This window comes from Podarcis bocagei, assembly GCF_964188305.1.
Source record: "Podarcis bocagei genome assembly, chromosome: 4".
Taxonomy (NCBI): Eukaryota; Metazoa; Chordata; class Lepidosauria; order Squamata; family Lacertidae; genus Podarcis; species Podarcis bocagei.
This window is the reverse complement of record NC_138128.1, coordinates 53,113,121-53,134,864: the sequence shown is the minus strand read 5'-3', so window position 1 is coordinate 53,134,864 and position 21,744 is coordinate 53,113,121. Positions and strand designations below refer to the sequence as shown.

At 38.3% G+C, this 21,744-nt stretch overlaps 1 protein-coding gene across 3 annotated transcripts in view; it reads right to left on the bottom strand.

The window, feature by feature from the left end:
- ATRNL1 (attractin like 1) overlaps positions 1-21,744 on the bottom strand; it is a 503,197-nt gene that overhangs the window by 422,839 nt on the left and 58,614 nt on the right. For all 3 annotated transcript variants that reach the window (XM_081192831.1, XM_081192833.1, XM_081192832.1), the window contains exons 5-8: positions 20,359-20,567; positions 9,274-9,448; positions 8,506-8,593; positions 1,611-1,866 (exon numbers count right to left, since the gene is read on the bottom strand). In XM_081192831.1, coding sequence (XP_081048957.1) covers positions 1,611-1,866; positions 8,506-8,593; positions 9,274-9,448; positions 20,359-20,567 — 728 coding nt within the window. The remainder of the gene's footprint in view (positions 1-1,610; positions 1,867-8,505; positions 8,594-9,273; positions 9,449-20,358; positions 20,568-21,744) is intronic.

Genomic DNA, 21,744 nt, shown 5'->3' with positions numbered 1-21,744 from the left:
GAAATGTCAGCAAGAGCCACACACACACTCCACGCGGCTCTTTAAATTGAGCGCTGAGCAGAGCCTCCCGCCTGCATTCGCTCCATAAGACACAGACAAATTTCCCCTTACTTTTTAGGAGGTAAAAAGTGTGTCTTAAGGAGCAAAAAATATGGTAAATATCCTGGTTTATTAAGCCAGAATTTGATTGTGTGATCTGGGCCACTATGTCATGATGGTATAGGCAGCTTTAAAGTAGGATTGGTCAAATTAATTGATTGCTAAATTGAGCCAATATTACTTTGAAACATCACATAAATCAAATTACAATTGAAAATTTGATGCTTCACAATAATCTTGTATACTTAATGGACTAAAAAGTTTGTGATTGCCTGTTTCTGAGCCCAATTCCTTCTCCCTACCCACAGTCAAATGCTTGAGATACTACAATATTTATGAATGTTAGAAATACTATATAGTTACATTTAAATATTACTACAGTCCTGACTTAGTTTAATGAACCACTTATGGTTCACTAGTATAAAGAATGCAACCAGCAATTAAAGATCATTAAAGAGCATAGTGTTTTTAAAAAAACAAACAAAAAAGATTAATATATCTGAACGTTAAAAAGTACACTTCTTTACATCCCAGTTACTGTTTAGTGAATGTGACATCATTAATTAATCACTATTTTTTCATGTTGGAACTACAAAACAATGCCCTTTAACACATTCAAAGTAGGAGAGAAAATGTGCAAAAGGATACTTTCAGCTGTTGAACATTATTTTTCTTTATACGGTACTCAATAGTAAAAAGGGTGGTGCAGGAGTGCATCCTGCTGGACTTTAGTAAAACTGCAGTTAAAAATTACAATTAAATTTTTATTTCTTTAAAGTAGTACAGATAATAACCCCAAAATCTAATATGCAAGAGCATTAAAATCAAACATGATAAATACTGAACTAAATTGTTTTCAGAAGAAATTTGAGGCAGGAACCAAGTCTTACCCTCTTATCAAACCTGATGTTTTCTGCAATGGATCTGGAAACTTCAATAACAGCACCTGACCCTTTAGTCAGCTGCCAAAATCCAATTTTAAGGTCTTTTAATGTTTGAGAGCAGGTTTTGCTTCAGGAGAAGTAAATGTCAGATGTGCTGGGCACATGACTCAGAGAGAAGCTGTAAATTTGGGGTTATTAATAGTTGCTTTAATGGAATGAACTTTTAAGATAGGTCCCATTGGCCAGATACAATGGAGGGTAGTGTTCAAGCGGGGCTATTTCCTTCTAATGCTCCTTCTTTGGACATTTCCCAAGAAATGTAACTTTTTCCAGCTTTCACTATCTTTCCCCATTTCTTGGTGATCCACAAAGCCTCTGTATGAGAATCTTCCTCACTTCAAATAAAAAAATACCGGTACATCCTCTTCACATAGTTGTTTTTTTTAAAGACTTTTATCTCTATCAGCACATCAGATAAAACATACTTCTGATAAAGGGTCAGCTCACGCATATCTCAATAAGGATTCATGTAATTTTAAAATCTCTCTCTCTCTCTGCTGTCCCCTATTTGCATCAGAATGCCTTGGATCTATTAATATGAACACACTGAAAAGGAAAAAAACTTACTGATATAGTACTCTTGCACGCTGCTCGTGTAACCATATATGACAGAGTAACCAAAAATCACGACCATGACAACATCCCTGCTATCCAGCTCCACTATGTGTGCAGAATGACCCTCGACCGCATATTGCTGGCCATGAACAAGTACTGCTGGAATTCTGGTACTCCACGTCTGACTGGGTATGTTGAAAATCCATAATTCATCAGTGACATTACCAGTATTTGTTTCAATTTTGCCTCCATACATGTAAATGTCATCCTGTTTGAAGGGGGGGGGGAGAGGAAAAACAAAATGAAATTAATACAAATGTCAAAAAGCACAAAGCAAAAACCAGCAAAACACTAAAATTGTGATAATGTTATGCTATGGAAATGACACTGGCTTCTAAATTACACTTGATTTATAATACATGTAATAATTTAATTTATAATACATGTAAATCAGCTCTTACACGCAATGGACATAGTCCAGTGTTTACCCTGCAGAACCCCTGGGTATCTACTGGTTTCTAGTTTCATTATTCATTTTATTGTTATTCCAAGTTTAGAATAAACTGCACTCATCTTAACCCTCCCTATTCTCTCTCAGTACATCAACAGATACACAGTGAGAAAACAGCCCCCCTAAAATAACATGATGCCTCAGAATAAAGCTTCAGCTGCAAACCCCACCATGAGGTAGTAGTCTCTGTGGAAAAAGAAGAGATGAGGAAGGTGTTGAAGGGAATCAACCCAAGGAAGGCCACAGGGCCAGATGTGGTAGCTGGAAGGGTATTGAGAGACTGTGCAGATCAACTAGCAGGAGTTTTCACTGGGATCTTAAATCGATCCCTAGCCCAGGCTATTGTTCCATCCTGCCTAAAGTCCTCTACTATCGTTCCAATAGCAAAAAAATCTAACCCGGAAGATCTGAATGACTTTCGTCCAGTAGCACTCACACCCATAATCATGAAGTGCTTTGAAAAGCTGGTACGAAATTATGTCATTGCCTGCCTACCAGAGGGACTGGACACATTCCAATTTGCTTATAAAACGAAAAGATCGACAGAGGACGCTGTGGCGATTGCCCTCCATGCCGTTCTTGCACATTTGGAGCAGCGGGGGGGTTATGCCAGACTGCTTTTTTTAGATTTCAGCTCGGCATTTAATACCATTCTACCACAACGTCTGATGTCTAAACTGGAAGATCTGGGGCTTCCGTTATCACTTTGTGGGTGGATATTGGACTTTTTGTCAGACCGCCCCCAGAGGGTTCGGTTGGGCCCTTATACCTCTTCAGGAGACAGAAGAGCAATGTCCAGCCACTTTTGATTGATGGGGTCTGTGTGGAGAGGGTAACAACGTTCAGATTTTTGGGCATTGAATTACAAGAGGATCTGTCCTGGAGTGTCAACACAAGGGGGCTTGTGAAGAAGGCGCAGCAGAGACTGTACTTTTTGAGAATTCTAAGGAAAAACCATCTTCCGCAGAAACTGCTGCTTGCCTTCTATCACTGTGCCATTGAGAGCGTGCTCACTTATGGCTTATGTGTGTGGTACGGAAGCTGTACTACCCGGGACAGGTTGGGGTTGTGCAGAGTTGTTAAGGCAGCAGAGAGCATTGTTGGCTGCCCACTCTCCACCTTAGAGCAGATTTATGCCACAAGGTGCCATAGGAAGGCACTGGACATAGTAAAAGATCCATCGCATCCTGGTCACTGTCTCTTCGAGCTCCTGCCGTCGGGACGGAGATACAGGACGATGAAGACAAGAACAAGCCGTCTTAAGAACAGCTTCTTCCCCAGAGCGATCTCGGCCCTGAATGGGAAGCCTGGACTTTGAAAGTCATCTAATCTCCCTTGCTGTTTTATACTGTATTGTTTTAACTAGTGTTTTTATAGTTGATTTGATTTTGTGTGGAGTGCCCTACCTGGGTGGATGGAGCAGCCAAGTAATTTCGTTGTCCCCGAGAGGGGGCAATGACAATAAAGATATTATTATTATTATTATTATTATTATTATTATTATTATTATTATTATTATTATTATTCATCTCTATCCACATAGGCATTCCTCTGTTACCTTCTTGCCCTTTGAACTATTGTCTTTTCCCATACATTTTGTTGTTTGTCAGGAACAGTTCACAATACCCATGCCACATTCTATTCCCTATTCCCATATGCTTCCGTCCTTTATGAAATATGGTTCCTAAACAATTCCCTCGAAATATATCTAAATTAAAATGCTTCAAAGCTGAGATTAATCTTTTGGTTAAGTAATCTCCCAGTTAATAGCAACCGAATGTTGGAATGAATTTTGCTTGCAGTAACAGGTGAATCTGAGAAGCAGATTGTCCCCAACCAGTGTTGCCTGCATCAGCTGCTAGGGGAACTTGATTACATATCTCCTCATTAAGAGAAAAACATGTAGAATTCGTTTATACTGCATTCCAATATAACAAACACACATTTAAGTTGCAATCATATAGCCATTTACTTGGGAGTACGTCACATTGAACTCACTTCTTCCAAATTAAAAGTATTTACTATCTAATGGTATAATAATGTAATAATGAACATGTATGATGTAACAGTTTAGGTAAAAAAGCAGTCTTCAAAACAAAGGAATATAGCTCTGCTACAGTCCTATGCCTGCTTACCTGGGAGTACACTCCACTGAACTCAGTGGAACTATTTCTGAGTAGACGTTTGAAAAAATATATAAAGGAATGTGAGGACACCTTGCTCTTTTAACTTAACTTCATAGAACTGTAGAGTTGGAAGGGACCCCAAGTGCCACCTAATCAAAACCCAACTTGCCCTACATCTTTTACAATACTGTTTATTTATTTAGACCATTCTATACTGCTTAAAGCTAAGGCTCCAATACTTTGGCCACCTCATGAGAAGAGATGACTCCCTGGAAAAGACCCTGATGCTGGGAAAGATTGAGGACACAATTAGAAGGGAACGACAGAGGATGAGATGGTTGGACAGTGTTCTCGACGCTACCAGCATGAGTTTGACCAAACTGCGGGAGGCAGTGGAAGACAGAAGTGCCTGGCGTGCTCTGACCCATGGGGTCACGAAGAGTAGGACACGACTAAATAACTAAACAACAACATACAATGGTATCTCGGGTTATATACGCTTCAGGTTACAGATGCTTCAGGTTACAGACTCCGCTAACCCAGAAATGGTACCTCGGGTTAAGAACTTTGTTTCAGGATGAGAACAGAAATCGTGCTCTAGTGGCGCGGCGGCAGCTGGAGGCCCCATTAGCTAAAGTGGTGCTTCAGGTTAAGAACAGTTTCAGGTTAAGAACGGACCTCCGGAACGAATTAAGTACTTAACCCGAGGTACCACTGTACTGCGTAAAACATGAAAGTATCTCTTGGGGGTGTACAGAAAACTAAAACAATAATAAGTAACTTAAACAACAAATTATTAAAAATGTACATTGTTACATATATCAGACCTGTGGGTATATGGCTGTATATAAATTCAATAAAAATTAAAAAAAGAATATTACATTGATACAAATTGCTAACAAATATAGACCAAGATCAATTCCCAATTCACCCAGAGCCCAAACAAACTCATAATTCCCCCACAATATCTCACAACCGGGTTCCTAGAAACTGCTGACAGCATCCTAGTCTCTCACTGTAGGCTTGTTTATATGAGCAGGCAGCAAGGTGGATGGAGTTTCCTTAGGCTGCTGCAAACTATGTCTCATTCAACAGTTAGCTGTGCTGCACACCCCAGTTCTAGACTACAGCAGGTTTGGTTTGGCAAGTGGGTCCTAAGGATGGCAGATAGGACATCCCTCCACTCACAGATCTTCATCTGGCCTCTGCATATCACTCCTCCTCTAGCTGCTTACTAAGGAGAGATGAGTGAGTGTTACATTATTATCTGATTGTGGGGGGTGGTAGTGGGGGAAGTTGCTCAATATACTGAGAAGCCTTTCTACATGGCAAGCTAATGAATATGCTTGAAACAAAATGTATACAGCTGTACTGTCTCTGAAAGAATTGATTCATTCTCCTATCTTCATTGCTCTTTGATTCTTGTCAATCAGCAGGTGGGCGGGAGGGACTTAGCAGTGGGTGAGATGGGAAAGGACCTGGAGAAAGACCATAGCATAGACATAGGTATCTAATTAAATTGAAAGTTAACCAATCCCAATCAGATGAATTGGTACAAAGTTGAGAAACGGGACTCTCCTGATTTTCATTGTGTAATACAAATGGTCACTTTTGAATTTGCTTGAGTCACTGTCTTATAAAATTCAATTCAATTTAATGTAACTGAATTACATTTTTTTTTAATTGGAGGTGACATTGGCTAAATCCAAGTCTTCACTTCCTCACAGTTCTCATCCTTACGACCTCTAGAAAAAGGCTTGGAAACACTCCATGTTTCTGACTGCTACAAGAACCCAATGTGCAAACTCAAAAAAGACAAGCCAATTTCGAGGTGAACTTGCCCATTATTGATGGGCAGTGATGAATTAACCACATCATCTTGGGCCATTGCAGCAATTGTTATTAACTTTTAATTACTGCTATTTAAATCTCAGCATGACTTAATTGTTCCTTTAATTACCAAGAGAGGTCATAAGTGATTATCAATTGCTCTTTTACATTTCCTCCCAAAGCTACAAACTGTAGAATGTACTACTGTACTGCAGAACAACAATGTCACATGTGTGAGCTATGGATCTGAAAGAGCGAGGAAGAGGCCTGCATGAAGTGACTCAGCCTAGGCTCTTCCTGTCAGTGTCTGAAATTAAACTTTTCTATCTCCACACAGCCATTCATGTCTACCCACCCTGAACGTATTTCCAGGGCCAGATCCATCAAAAACCTGTCTCTTCCTAAAAGATGGATAGAAACGACAATTTAACCAGCTACGTTTCCCTTGTCGAAATGCTGGATTACAGTAAAAAGGCATGCCTTGAAGAATTTGCCTTTCACTGCAATTCAAAGATGTAGGTAATTCCAGTGATGAAGACTGTACAAACCTATGAGCTTCCTGACTTACTGCCTACAGTATTTCATCATTCCTTGCCTGACCACTTCCTTCCTATAATCCATGTATATAGCCTCTACTGGCCACAGGCCCATATTCTGCTTTGCCACTCTCTTCTTTTAATTCATGGTGCCTGCACCACCTGCTGTTTTCTCAGCTACCCTGTTTCTCAGCCTTCCTATTACTCTTGTCACATTGTTTAGCAATTCTGACTCTAAGCAGGCCTGAGTCTACTCCTGCCTCTCACTGAAGCCAAGCCATTCAACTTCTTCTGTCCTGTAAAGTTTTCCATGACCATCTTGGCACCATTTCATTAACCACTTCTTTTCTCACCTACATTCCATCAGGAGCCTGGCTTTTAAGTATGCTGCCTGCTTTGAGTGAAGGGCAGAACTCAGAGCAGAACATTTCCACTTCAATTATAGACTGTTATAACATTTTCTTGTTTCCATTACATGCTTTTAAAACCATTTTCATTCCTCCCACACAATCTCAATCTAGATTATTGCAAAACACAATAATCGGGTACAGATTTAAATAGTTTCCTTTTATTATAGACACAACTGCCATATGAATATCATGTCTGGATTACAAGCACGTCAGAATACACAGAGAGAGAGAGGGGGGGGGGAGTGACTGGCCTAAAACTCCAAAAATGATATTAAACCAGGAGCCATCTAATAAATATTCCTACCTCTGCATCTCTTGCTTTCCTTAAACAAAATGAAAGACTGGGGGTGGGGATGGGCAGATGAGTTTCACAGAATGTCAGCGACTCTCAGAATCATTGTGTGAAAACTGCACAGAGACACCAAATTAATACAGGGAGACAAACTTATCAATTAGATAATTTTCTCTTCCTTCCACTGTGCTCAATAGACCTTGTACTGATGAATAGCAAAGGAATGAAAGTAATACCCTGAGTCTCAAAGCACCATACAGGCAAGTTTTATTGAAATAAATGTTGTTTTTGCTGTGACAGTAGTTTTAGGATCACAGTCTAAAACGTTTTTAAACGAACTGTCACTTAAGATGATCAGTTATTCCTGCATAACATTACAACCTAAACTACAGCAATGAAATTAAATATCTGCAGGATGGAACAATAATTTGAAAAGTGCTTTATAAATAATCATCTAATTTATCCTTCCACAGCCTTGTGATCATTCTTCCTATTTTTTGGAAGCTTTTGTTTGATACTCAAAAACAGGATCAAGTTCAGATCTGTACCTACCAAATAGATGCCCACTTTACAACCTTAACTACTACACAGCCAAACAAAATAATTCTAACAAACATATTTTTACTCTTTAAGAAGAAAGCAGAAACTAGCCCTTCGGCTCAACTAGTGTAAATCACAAATGCAAAACATACAACTTTGAAGTCATAGTCCAAGTGGAGCTTCAAAACCAAATTGTTTTGTATTTCCATGCATGGCTAGTTGCTGTTGGGAATGATTCCCTTACCCCAACTGATGTGCTGGAAACAGTACAATTGCAGCTATCTGAAATACAGTTTTATGTTCTCAATTAAAAGTCAGCAGACTGGGTTTGGGCTCAGCTCACAAGCTGAAGGCAGGCAGCAACAGTTTGGGACATAAAAGCTTAATTCATAACCTAAGGTTTGGTTTCGTCTGGTTTTTACAATATGGTGATTTACGGCAAAATAGGATAAAATAATTCTTTACTCAGAATTCTGAAGTGTGTAGGAAACTACCAAAAAGAATAGGACATTCAAAGAATGAACTGACAAGACCACATAGACCAAAAAGATCAATTGTCCGTAAAGAATGGAGTTTAAAGCATGGTTATGAAATAACTTCAATAAAGGTGTTCAAAAGCCCAGAAATTTATAAAGTTAAATATTACCCTAGATGAGCCAAACCTGATATAAAGCAATAGTGTGTCCATATCTCTGAAGAGGTCCTTTCGATACTGGTACTACATTCCAGATGCTGCTTTCCAAATTATAACTGAAAAGGGTAAAAATAAATATATATAAATAAATAAATGTGTCAACCAAGGGAATTCTAAGTCTATAAATTTTGGAAACAAAATTATTATTTTCAGTTTAGTCATCATAACTATATAATTAGGGAATTAATTGTTATAATTGGGCTATTATTGGGGTTATATTTGAAAACTAATTTTAAAATATTAAAAATACAGATGTATTTTAATCATAAGATGGTATTTTGAATTCTATGAGCCACTTGATCGGCTATATTTCACTTCATTTAACTCTAAGAATATTACTAAGGTGAAATAATGAACTATAATTCAAGAGGACAATAACCAGAGACTGGGGTGAATGGAACTTAATTCCGTTTGTATAAAACAGATAATACAAGTAGCAAAAGTGTTCTCACAGTAGTTTTCTTTTCAACAGACAATGTCTTCATCTCGATTCCTAGTCTATTTGAAAGTTATCAGTGTGAAAACCATAATATGTATGCTAGAACATACTCCCACTTTTTCCTGAGCAGCAAAACGTCCAGGGGTAATGCTACAAAGTTTAGAATCCTTTGGACAAGACAGCTCTAAAGTTTAGGTTGATTTACGCTAGTGTGGGTGATGTACAGGGTAAATGCTATTTATTAAGTAACAATAAATTCACACAAAACAGTAATGAAAGGCCAAGGAAATTACTTACTTTAATATCATTTGGAATGTGCTGTAGTTAAATGCATATCCCCCAATCACCCACATAAACTTTCCATGTAGAACTGCTTTATGCGAAGCTCGGCTTACAGATGGACTAAATGGCTTCACATTAGGTAGAATCCAGTATGACTCCGTTGAAGGAACATTCAAAGAACAATCAGGACCTGTGTATTAAAAAAAAATATATGGGGAGAAATAGTTACACCTGAGCTGTACAGCCTCCTAGGCAAGTGTTAAAATTATGTGAAGGTTAGATGGAAAAACTATGCTGACAAAAGCAACGTTCATTGTAGAAAGTACTGTACAGATTCACTGAAGAAAGTAAAATATTGTAAAATGGTTTTAGTAGTTGGGTAGAGAGGGAAGAGAGATAAATAATGTAAAGAGATAAAGATAAGTGGACAGTCATTGCAGAAAGCCGTATGATTTTTAAACAAAGGTTTACATAGGACCAGACTTTTAGGAATATAGTAGTGTGAAGTTTATATGCTTTCTTAAAAATAGGTTAGGTATGATGGCAAGCAAAAATGAAACAGTCCCATTTATTTAGGGGTTTTTTTCCAGCAAAATACTTCTTTTTCAATGTCTTTGGGCATATTAGTCTTTGTTCTAAAAGAAAATCTGAACAAACTTTAAAAGATTTGGCTATAAACTAAAATTCATTAGCTTGCTGAGAACTGAACAGAAACTTTGGTATAACTTGTGGTGACACATTTGAAATTACTTCAATACACTTGCTACTCATTTAGAATAATAATAATAATAATAATAATAATAATAATAATAATAATAATAATAATAATAATAATAGATGAAATCTGACATTACACTATTAAAACGGTTCTGCCCGCCAAACACTATCCTATCCTAAGACCATTACAAGTTGAATGGATCTGCCTTTGACATTCAATTCAGTTCATAATCTTATATCATACCTATATTTCTACTTTAATAAAGGATAGTGAATAGAGCAAATCTTCATCTCATCAGAACCCTAAACACAATCTAAGTTCTTCAATCAGATTTAAGACTACTATGAGTTATAGCTGTCACATTTCAGCAACACCAAGCATTTTATTTATTTAAAGTTCCTGAGCTATACACACAACCAACAGTTACATGAATCAACATATAAGCAATTATTCTTAACAGACTGATTACATTCTTTGGTTTACAAATTATATCCTGGTTTTTAAAACTGCAAGTTGTCCCCTTACTTTTTTTTAATATGTTTAAAACCAAATGTATATTAGTTTTAACTTATGGAAGGGGTATTTTTGGAAAAACAGTGACACCAAGTGGTAAAATATATACAAAGCACTGAAACATACCAAGTTAAATAAACACGTTTTTACTTTTTTGTGTAACAAATTTTAAATAAGCAAGCCATAAAAATATTAAAGACACACATAGAGCCAGTGTCTGATACTACTTTGACATGGCATACAACATTTAGAGTAATTGTGAAAAATATTGAACTTTATCTGAAAAAAGCGAAATCATGTTTTGTGTGGGGGAAATTCACTGAAATATGTGTGAATTAAAATATATGAAGTAGAGTAAAAGGTTGTGTACACAACAGGGTGTTAATATGTGCATGGGTTACATAGATCCAGTTTTTCCATGTGTGTTTTTGTTCACTTTTATTCACACATGAGCTCTTTCAATTAAAATCTATCTCAGTATTTCCCATTCACAGATCCAAGCAGGCAGTGCTTAATGAGATGCATTTACACTGTGTGATGTAGTCCCATCCCTCAATTACTATTACTATTTCCATGACCTCTGGAAGTTCAGGAAACCTGAAGTCTGTTGTGGATATGCAAACAGGATTTGTTTACCTATGAACGCAAACTTTTTTTTAAGGCCCATGGAATAGCACAATTATGAACTATCACCACAGTTAAATTTTCAATTATGTTTCATAGTAGACAAAAGGGCTGATTTAAAAATAAAAACAAAAACTGAAATACATGAAATTTACACACAGAAACATACATACACCATGCCTGACCACACCAGGTAGAGAGCCAGCAGCTCATCAAGAAATGCCTTGCCGAGGACAAAGAATGGTGAGGTAGATAGAGGAACAACAGATCTCCTGACTCTTCCCCCGCCCAACGTAAAAAGTCATTGTGTTGGTTGGAGAATAACCATACATGGCCAAGGCACAGTGGGGAAGAGCAACTGCAGGTGGGATTATAGAAAGTGTTCTTTCTTTTTCTTGCCCCTTTTCCTTTCCTGCCTACTATCAGCTGTGAGGGCTAGTTCTGTTTTTATTTTAATGCAGCCATTTTCGACAAGAGCAGGTCTGCACAGTTGTTTTAAAAAAATTAACAATGGTGAGAAGTTGCATCCAGCAACAACCAGGGACACTGGACACTATGTTCTTTCATTTGAGCGGAAGAAAACAGAATACCTAGGCTGTGCTCAGGCATTGAGCAAGCAGAACTGGGAGTTGTGGTGAAAGATAGCACCCATGAAAACATTGGCCTATATGTAACATAACAAAACACAGTGTGATTTAATGCATCCACACTCCACCAATCAAGAAAAACAAATTTAAAGGGGGAAAAGTGTAGGCTGCCAGAGGGCCTTCTCGGTGGTGGCGCCTGCCCTGTGGAACGCCCTCCCATCAGATGTCAAGGAAATAGGCAGCTCTGTTTAGGGAAGTTTTTAATGTTTGATGTTTTATTCTGTTGGGAGCCACCCAGATGGTCGGGGTATAAATAATATATTATTATTATATTATTATTATTATTATATTATTATTACTTGAATGGAGATGACACAAAAAAAGGAAAGCCCATGAACCCATGGGGTGCACTGAATCCACTTTAAACTGCTCCCTGGAAAAGACCCTGATGTTGGGAAAGATTGAGGGCTCAAGGAGAAGGGGACGACAGAGGACGAGATGGTTGGACAGTGTTCTTGAAGCTACCAGCATGAGTTTGACCAAACTGTGGGAGGCAGTGGAAGACAGGAGTGCCTGGCATGCTCTGGTCCATAGGGTCATGAAGAGTCGGACACGACTGAATGACTAAACAACAACAACAAAGTGTGTGCATCCCAAAACTTAAATGGAAATAGATATTGTAATTGGTTAGAATGAGAGGTATTTTCTGTAAAAGAGTTGTTCATGGTGCACTAGGAATCTATTCACCACTGTTACACTGTTGCAATATCACTAACCCCTGTAGTGTCTGCAGCCTCACATAGTGGACAGCATAAAGGCAAAATGTGCAGAGTTAAGTTGTACAGACTGCCCAGATGCAAACTGTGCATCTGGTTGGCTCCACCATGTTTTTTACTGACACCAATGTATAGTTTGGCCCCAGATAATCAACTAACTCTTTAGCAATTGTTGTCCATTTTTAAAAATCATTTATGTGTTGTATTTTAAAGAACAATATATTTGGTACTGCCAGAAAACCCATTGGCTGTACAAGAGTAACAGTATTATTAACTAACATATGTGTCAGGCATTTATGAACAGCTTGGCTTTTCATTTCCTGGAGCCTGTACATCTGTGTGATGCAGCTGATTGCACCTTTACCTGCAATAGTTTTAATCTACATGTGCTTGCTGCTCTCTCTTGAGTTTTAGGGCATGCCCTCTATGTCCCGGAGGGTGATTAAGCAACAGGTATTTCTTGGTGGCTGGCATCATTAGGATAAAACACCAGAGATTTCTGCTGTGTGTCATGTGTTAGAAGGATAAACTCCTTAAAGGCTCTACCATGCTGCTGATTGTTCTCATGCTGGAAAACGCTTAGCTGGGATCAAAACAATCATATAGCTAGTTCTATGTGCCCAAGAAAGTCCCTGGGTGCACCTAAATAATTTGCTTCGATCCTTGGTTTCTCTACATGTGTAGCTGGTGGTCCAAACTACAGAAATGAGCAGGCTTTTGTATTAAGTGAATTGTTACATTAGTTGGACACCTCATGGGAAGTGGCTAGAAGCCATTCAAAAACCTACATCAAAAACCTACATCAACAAAAAAGCCTAAAAGAGGCTGCTAAAATTTATTTCAGGATTATTTTACCTGATGTTTTCCTAGCACATGTATAACTTCTGTTCTTGATGAAGCAATTTTGAGTGCTGCAAGCATAACTCTTGTTCAAACACAGGACAACAAATATAGTTTAGAGAGAACAATAGGGCAAATAAGAACTAAAGGATGAAAGGGAAAAGAGAAAAGATGATTTCCTTCCATTCTCCCACTAAATGTCACTTACCTTCAGAATGTGAGCACTTTGAACTGAATATGTCACCATGTCCACTTATAGCTGAAGGTGAAACAAACAACAGATCTGCTTTCTTTGAAATTCACCTACAGGTAAAGACTGACAAGTGGGAGCTGTAGGCAATCTGACTTTTACAAGCTGGCTTTTTGTTACTTCACACTTTCCTGTAGATGCTAGAAATGTGGTGTCTTATGAAGTTTTCCAGAAACAGATTTAGCCATTTGACCCCTAGTTCTACACTTCTTTGGGAGGAAAGACTGTGTTTGAGAAATCTTTCATTTGATATCTCAGCTATGCCTCTGCAGAAACAGAAAGCTATCCACATAAAATCTAAGCTCACTATTAACATACTTTTATATATATTTTTGTAGCATAGTTTCAACAAACGGTGTATCAATAAACTGCTATAGTTTTTCCAGTTTTTTCTTCCATAGCAGGGGGAAAAACTAGAGGAGTCGGTACTGATGTAGTGTGTTACAGCAGTGGTTCCCAATTACCTAAGTAATATAACCCCCCTGTTTTTCAAAAGCCATGCCATGGACCCTCCAATTTTGAAACTTTCAATATCTCTTATGATAGATTTAGTTATGTGAATGGTGCCACGGACCTCCTGGGTGCATTATGTGGACTCCTCGGGTCCACGGATCCCAGTTGGGAACCACTGTGTTATCGAGCATCAGACTAGGACATGTCATAAAGGTAAAGGGACCCCTGACCATTAGGTCCAGTCGTGGCCGACTCTGGGGTTGCTGCGCTCATCTTGCTTTATTGGCCGAGGGAGCTGGCGTACAGCTTCCGGGTCATGTGGCCAGCATGACTAAGCCACTTCTGGCGAACCAGAGCAGCGCACGGAAATGCTGTTTACCTTCCCGCCAGATCGGTACCTATTTATCTACTTGCATTTTGACGTGCTTTCAAACTGCTAGGTCGGCAGGAGCAGGGACCGAGCAACGGGAGCGCACCCTGTTCTGGGGGTCCGAACCACCGACCTTCTGATCGGCAAGTCCTAGGCTCTGTGGTTTAACCCACAGAGCCACCCACATGTCATACCAGGGATTAAATCCCCACACAACCCCACAAATCCCCACACAGCCATGAAACTCATTGTGTGAGATTTGGCCAGTCACCATCTCTTAGCTTAATATACTACTTAACAGGGTTGTTGTGAGGCTAAAATGAGGACGAGAATCATGTATACCATCTTGGCTCCTTGAAAGAAAGGTGGGTAGTGAGGAGGAGGAGGAGGAGGAGGAGAAGGAGGAGGAGGATGTCAACATTGTGGATCATGATGCTGGCAAATATATATTTGAGATTTATACTACAGAATTGCTTTACACCAGAGACTATATAAGCAATGCATACATCTTGTAATAGATTTTCAAACATAAACTGAAACCATAGTAGTATTTTGCTAATATGAAGTTTGTAAATTAACTTCATTATACCAAATAAGAAAATATCAAAAACAGCAATAAATAATGCTTTATTTTTATTGTAAACCTTGTCAAACTACCAAAATAGCCATTGATCTATTTAGTTCCAATGGCAAAATCACGAGAGAGAATGTTCACTACATGCTCTAATCCAGTCATGTCAATGGGGGGGGGGGGAGTGATGCTCTTGAGAATAACACTGCAGTAGCGCAAAACAACCATAATGAACCTGACCCATATGCTAAGCTGAACCTATCACCTTTGACAATTTTTACTGTCTTGACTTTGTGGGGGGTTTTCTGCTGTGCTGGTTTTGTTTAATAATTTAATTTTATTAATTCCATTGTTTTGTTTTGTTTTCTATAAACTGCTGTGATAAATTATATACTGCTTGTCCTTCTGATGTGTCATCCAAAATAAATAATTCCTAGAGACTTCAGCCTGACTCCTAAGTTACTCTTTCTATTCACATAGTAGGAAGTGTTTTCTGCCAACTTCCTTCTCCTTTGGGGACATAAGAAGCTGCCTTATACCAAACTAAAACTCTGGTTCAACTACAGCATCAGCTTTACTAACTCTTCCCATACAAGTCATTACTTTTTGAATCTGAGCACAGAGTACTACATTTAAAACAACCAGTGTCTGAAGTTAAAAATTAGTTACCCTGGTGTCATACTTAACTTCAGAGACCATTAGAGCTAAGAATGCATATAGCTATATAGGTGTGTGTCTGTGTTAAAAGTAATTTTCACGTTCCAGTACTTTGGACAGCTCCTTATCTTCACAGGCCAACTAAAGAACGGTGAGATGAATGTAAAAGGAGATCCCCTCAGCTGTGTCACAATTTCATGCCAGGGATGGGAAATATTTTTCCTTCCAAGAACCAGAAAGAATGGCTCCATGGGCCACTTCAAAGCAGCATACTGTCAGCACAAATTAGTTGATAAATACAGATAGCAAACCTGGCTTTTGCTATTTGTAGGTGAGATTTGAATTCAAACTACACCTGCAAATGGACATTTTTCCTCTGGTGAATAGCAAAACTGTTTGCAAAGGAAAAGTGTCCAATTGCAGAAGCAGTCAGAATCCCAACTATGCCTGAAAACGGACTGATTTAATGGAGGTAGTTAGTGCTGTGAGCAAGCCCTGCTTACCAAGGAAAAATCAGGAGAGTACTTTAAGGACCCCTGTGTTTACCAGCCCTAAAACTGAAATTATGTATGATATCAGCTGTAAGGCAGGTAGTTGTGCTTTGGTGAAAATGGCCTACTTTGGTCTGTGAGGCCAGAGGTTTCTGACCACTATTTTATTTTATGATAACACAGGGCCTGAAAAAGCAGAATTCTTAATACATGCAGATTTCTAGTCAATCACAACATCATTTCCTATACAATCACAATCCAATAAAATTTGAATATTCCAATGAAACATTAGCACTTGACCCTACAGCAGTTCTTGAATCTAGAGCCTAGGGAATAGCAGATAGAGTCTGTACACCCATCACAAAACTCAGTACAAAAGAAGGGAGCTACAGATGACACACCTAATAGCTTGTAGTCTTTGTAAATTGCCTAGCTCCAAAGTTGACATTATGGTTACTATGGGTGTAGTGGTGCTCTTAAGGACATTCCTGCTCAGACTTCCCATAGGCATCCAGTTGACCACAGGAAGAAAAGGATTCTAGACTAGAATGGCCTAGACCAGCAAGCTTTTATAATGTCGCTCTGGTATCTGCAAAGCCTCTGAGCTCCACTTCCCACCCCCACCATCCACTACTCTCTTTGTCTTGAGGATGGTTACTTTTTCCCCCTTGGAAAATATATAGATCTGAAGGGAGGAGTTGGAAGAACACCACTCTTGCCCACATCCTTTTTCAGCTCCATGTGCTTTTCAAGGTTCAGATCAGCAGTTCAGATCTGAAATGTACACAAAAATTGACATGGATATTGCTAGCGCAAAATTGGAAAACCCCTAATATCCCAACTGTTAGAGAATGGCAAATTAAATTATGCGAGTATATAGAATTAGCAAAGATGACACAAAAAAATCAGGCATCAAAAAAGTGTAACATTTATTAACGATTGGAACAAATTCATAACATACATAGAAGCACATTTAGGAAATATTAAAATCACAGTAGGTGTAACATAAAGCCTGTGACGTATAGATGAAGGTTGTAAAATGATACCGCAGAAAGGTACTGTAGTAACATAGCCCAAAGCCGAGATGGAGGGAAGTCAAGCATTGTTACGTTATGAATGGATGTTGGTTTGTTTCTCGTTTGTTTTCTTTGTTTGATGTGTTGCTTAGTCTTTTTTCTTTATTTTACTGTGTTGTTCGCTTGTATGTTTTTGTTCCCCCACCCTGGATGTTTTTGTTTCAAAAAAGAACTTAATAAAAAAAAAAATTGACCTGCGAGCAGCTGGAAGGAAGGGGGAGAAATCTGAGAGAGGGAGGGAGTATAGATAGTATTGTCCCATTGCTTACTCCCAGAATACCAAATGTACCCAAGGGTCAAAAAAAGAAAAGAAAAGGAGAAAAGATTGACAATATGTGGTATTAATTATGGTCAATCTACTATATGAAGTGGATATAATTTTATGTCTGAGTTGCTCCTATGGAATTCAGAGACAGTAGTAGGGAAAGCACTACAAATACTTGAGTGCAAGTATTTGGATTTCTTATCCGCAAGCTTTTTGCTGTTTTTTTGAGTACAGATAGGGGAAGACATGCAGAGGATGGCTGAAAAGCAAAAAGCTACATTTCTTTCTATTCTTTCTGTTTATCCCATCTTTAGTATTGCTATTCTAATGCATGTTAGATATAGTAAGCTAGGGATTACTAAGTATCTATACAAAAACCTTGAAAGGACAATATTACAGTGAATACTGAGCTACCATATCAGAAATATTTTTTGCTTTTAAACAAACTTTTTAGAAGGTGCCTGAAAACTAATTTTATTTTCTTTCATAATTCTGTTTACTATACTAGATGCTCATTCCAAAGTATCCACCAGATGTCACAATTGCTCAGAAAAACACAGTACAGTACTAAATATTCTCTTTATACCCTGCACTAAAAGGTTTATTACCAAGCCCAGATAGCAATTCAGCACCTTCACAGCTTCACCTGATACAGCTGACAAGGAGACTAATGACACCCATCTCCAGATGCCCCAATGACCTCACCCAGCAACTTCATATTGATGTTAAAGAACCTGAAGGATAAGATGGAACTCTGCAGGAACTCAAAAACTCAAAGTCTACTTATGAGAAAAGTTATGAGAAAATGAAACATAAAGTACAAAATTGGTTTCAATATCATCAAATAATGGAGTTTTTCAAACAGGATAGGAAAATTGGCTTCCAGGTGGAAAAATCAAAACTAGAGACTGAACTGTTAGAACCCAATACTAAGAATTTATCAAGAATGTATAACTTGCTGCTGAAATGGAATACACAGGATGAAACAGTTAAATCGGCTATGATTAAGTGGGCACAGGATATTGGTCATAACATTATGTCTGCTGACTGGGAATGGTTATGGAACACCGGTATTAAATTTACGGCATGTAATGCTTTAAAGGAAAACATTATGAAAATGGTTTATAGGTGGTACATGACCCCGGTCAAGCTGGCAAAAATTTATCACTTGCCCGATAACAAGTGTTGGAAATGTAAAGAGACTGAAGGTACCTTCTATCACCTTTGGTGGACATGCCCGAAGATTAAGGCTTTCTGGGAAATGATTTATAATGAAATGAAAAAGGTACTTAAATGTACTTTCCCTAAAAAACCAGAGGCCTTTCTCTTGGGCATCGTCGGCCAATTGGTGTCAAAGAGGGATAGAACTTTCTTTATGTATGCTACAACAGCAGCAAGAATACTTATCGCAAAGTATTGGAAGACACAAGATCTACCTACTCTGGAAGAATGGCAGATGAAAGTGATGGACTATATGACATTGGCCGAGATGACAGGCAGAATCCGTGATCAAGGAAAAGAGACGGCGGAAGAAGAATGGAGAAAATTTAAGAGATACCTGAAGGACTATTATAAACTTGATGAATGTTAGAATGTTGAGGTTTGCAGGAAAAAAAGGGATACAGTGATATAAGAACAGACTATAGAAAAGATTAAGATGACAGAGGTTGGAAAGGAATATTTAGAAGTTGCTAAAAAATTATGGACATTGGAATGCAGAAAGGGGGGGTATGGGGGAGTCCCGGAAAAGAGGTTTATGAAAAAATGTTATGAAATTATACGTGTTTGTATGTCTTTTTAGGTGTTTGTTTGTCTTTAAAAAATTTTGTAAAACCAATAAAAATTTTATAAAAAAAAAACACAAAAACTCAAAGTCTACTGGCTGAAGCAGAAATCCCCCAACACTACTTTTTGAAACCATCCCTACAGGTAACAAGTGGAACCACTGTATCACCATGGCCTCCAACCCAGACCTGCAAGGCAGGCCTAACAAGGTATCATGCTTGAGAACATCCAAAGTTATACATCAAGGTTTCCAAACACCAACCTAAACCCAGAATGAATTCAGTCTAGATAATCTATTTCATCCAAGCACACCTAGCTAGATAGCTGCCACTCTCTTGAGCACCGCACACAGAAAGGAAATATTTGTGATTGTAACAACTAACATTCAATCTTCGAGATCAAGTGAGAGGTCTTAAGAGATGGTTTCCCAACCACTACCTTCATAATCATTTCAACATCAAAATATTAGCTCCTAACATTGGAGTTAAGTAGGTTCACCTGTCAAATGCAGCTACTGCTTCACAGCCTGGGAGCTTCTGCTTACCATGACATATACTGACTGTTCATAGTTACACATAAACTCAGGCTTCAAACAGTATAAAAGAGTCCAAGAGATAATGGCTAAGGCATTATCCATGTAAATAAAATATGGCTGAAGGACACCTGTCAATTAAGTGATACTCTATGGTAGGGAATTTGTATAAACATGCTCAATGAGTAAATGACCCTAATTATGTGGGGGGAGAGTGCACGTTAAAAGCCACTGGTGTGTTTATTAGTTTGAAGAAAAAACAGAAAACTGGTGTACTTAATATATTCCAAAGGTGCCATTAAAATAGTTGCATATAAAATAGGAGGTGTCCCAGGTTAAAGTAAGTTGGATTGCTCAAACAACAAGCTGTAGGAAATCTATTTAAATGTTTAACCTGATCCATCTTGAGGCTAAGGGACAAGTCCTTAATCCAGAGGCTCTTGCTTTATTTGAATGACAGAGGATGAATAAGATGTCATTCTGAGTTCTCGCCTAAGTGCAGGTAGCAATAATTTGGAAAATAAATAAACAATGGGCGCTCTGGACATTTCAAGTAGGGCAGCAGCTTTCAGGAAAGATTTTTCCAACTCACCTTGCCAGCTGTCATTGCACACACAGAGTTTCTCTCCAGTCAAATCACAGTAGCCATGATCCGGACTTCCACAATTAGCTTTACAGTAAGGAATATCACAGGATTCTCCCTTCCAGTATTTGTCACATTCACAATACACCTGGCTTGGAATGGAGCTACTAGTTGTACACTTTCCATGCCCTGAGCAATTATTGGGACATGAATTTATTCTGTAATAAAGAAGATCAGAAGAAAGAAAGGAAATGGAGAAATGACACGCTGATTTTCAGGCCTTTATTTATACTTTAATATAATTGGGGGGGAAATCATTTCATGAAAGAGATAAGAAAATGGTTTCTAGCTGTAACCTTCAAACTTCTTACATCAGTGTTATCTCACGGAAGTCAAATGGAGCTATCTGATGAGCCATTCAAACGGCAAAATCAGAATTAGAAACAAATTATACTATGATAAGCAAAATATCAAGAGGTCATTCAAGAGGTTATGTTTTTATATTTCCAGTCTAGTATCTTATTATACTGTTATAAAGTTAGACCTAGAGGGGCAAATCTGAATGAGCAAGTGGCAAGCCAAGAAAACAATGGACGCAAAATACACTTTCAGCTGAAAACGAACATGACATGGATTTCAGCTTCATTGCAAGTGAAACAATTATTTGCAGTATTTTTCTTTTGATAGTTTCCATGTAGGAAATTTATAATATTCAATGAGTTCTTAATGTCATAACATTTTAATGCTAGCCTTACACTATCCCTCAAAATATGATTATTATATTTATTGATCAAGGAATGAAAGGGATAAAATAATGTTTGTGTAATGTGCAAAGAGCCAGACTATTAATATCTTACTAATATGAGTAATCTTCTCAGTTTGGTAAAAAGAACAAATCTATTACAAGACCAGGGCTGCATATAGACTTCAGGGACACTATCAAGCCTGAGCCTATATTAATAGACCTCAAAGGCCAATCCCAGCACAACGTACCCTGTAAAGACCAGAGCTTGCTCCTCAGTCCCTCCAATCTGTCTCTAGGATGCAGGAATTTAGCTAAGTTTTACTTCTGTTTGTCTTTAATTATCTACCTGCTTCTTATTTATTTTATTTACTGAATTGGTACACTGCCCTTCTCAGGTGGTTCACAAGATAAAAACACAAAATACATGAACAAAACAATAGCATCCCCCCAGCAACACATTTAGAAGGGTATAGGATGTTAATCAGGCAAAGGCCTGGTTAAAGAGAAATGTTTTTGCCTGGTGCCTCAAGGCACCTGATGAACTTCCCTGGGCAGAGCATTCCACAAATGGGAAGCCGCTGCAGAAAGGGCCTGATCTCGTGTTGCTACCCTCCAGACCTCTCATGGAGGAGCCATATATAGAAGGGCCT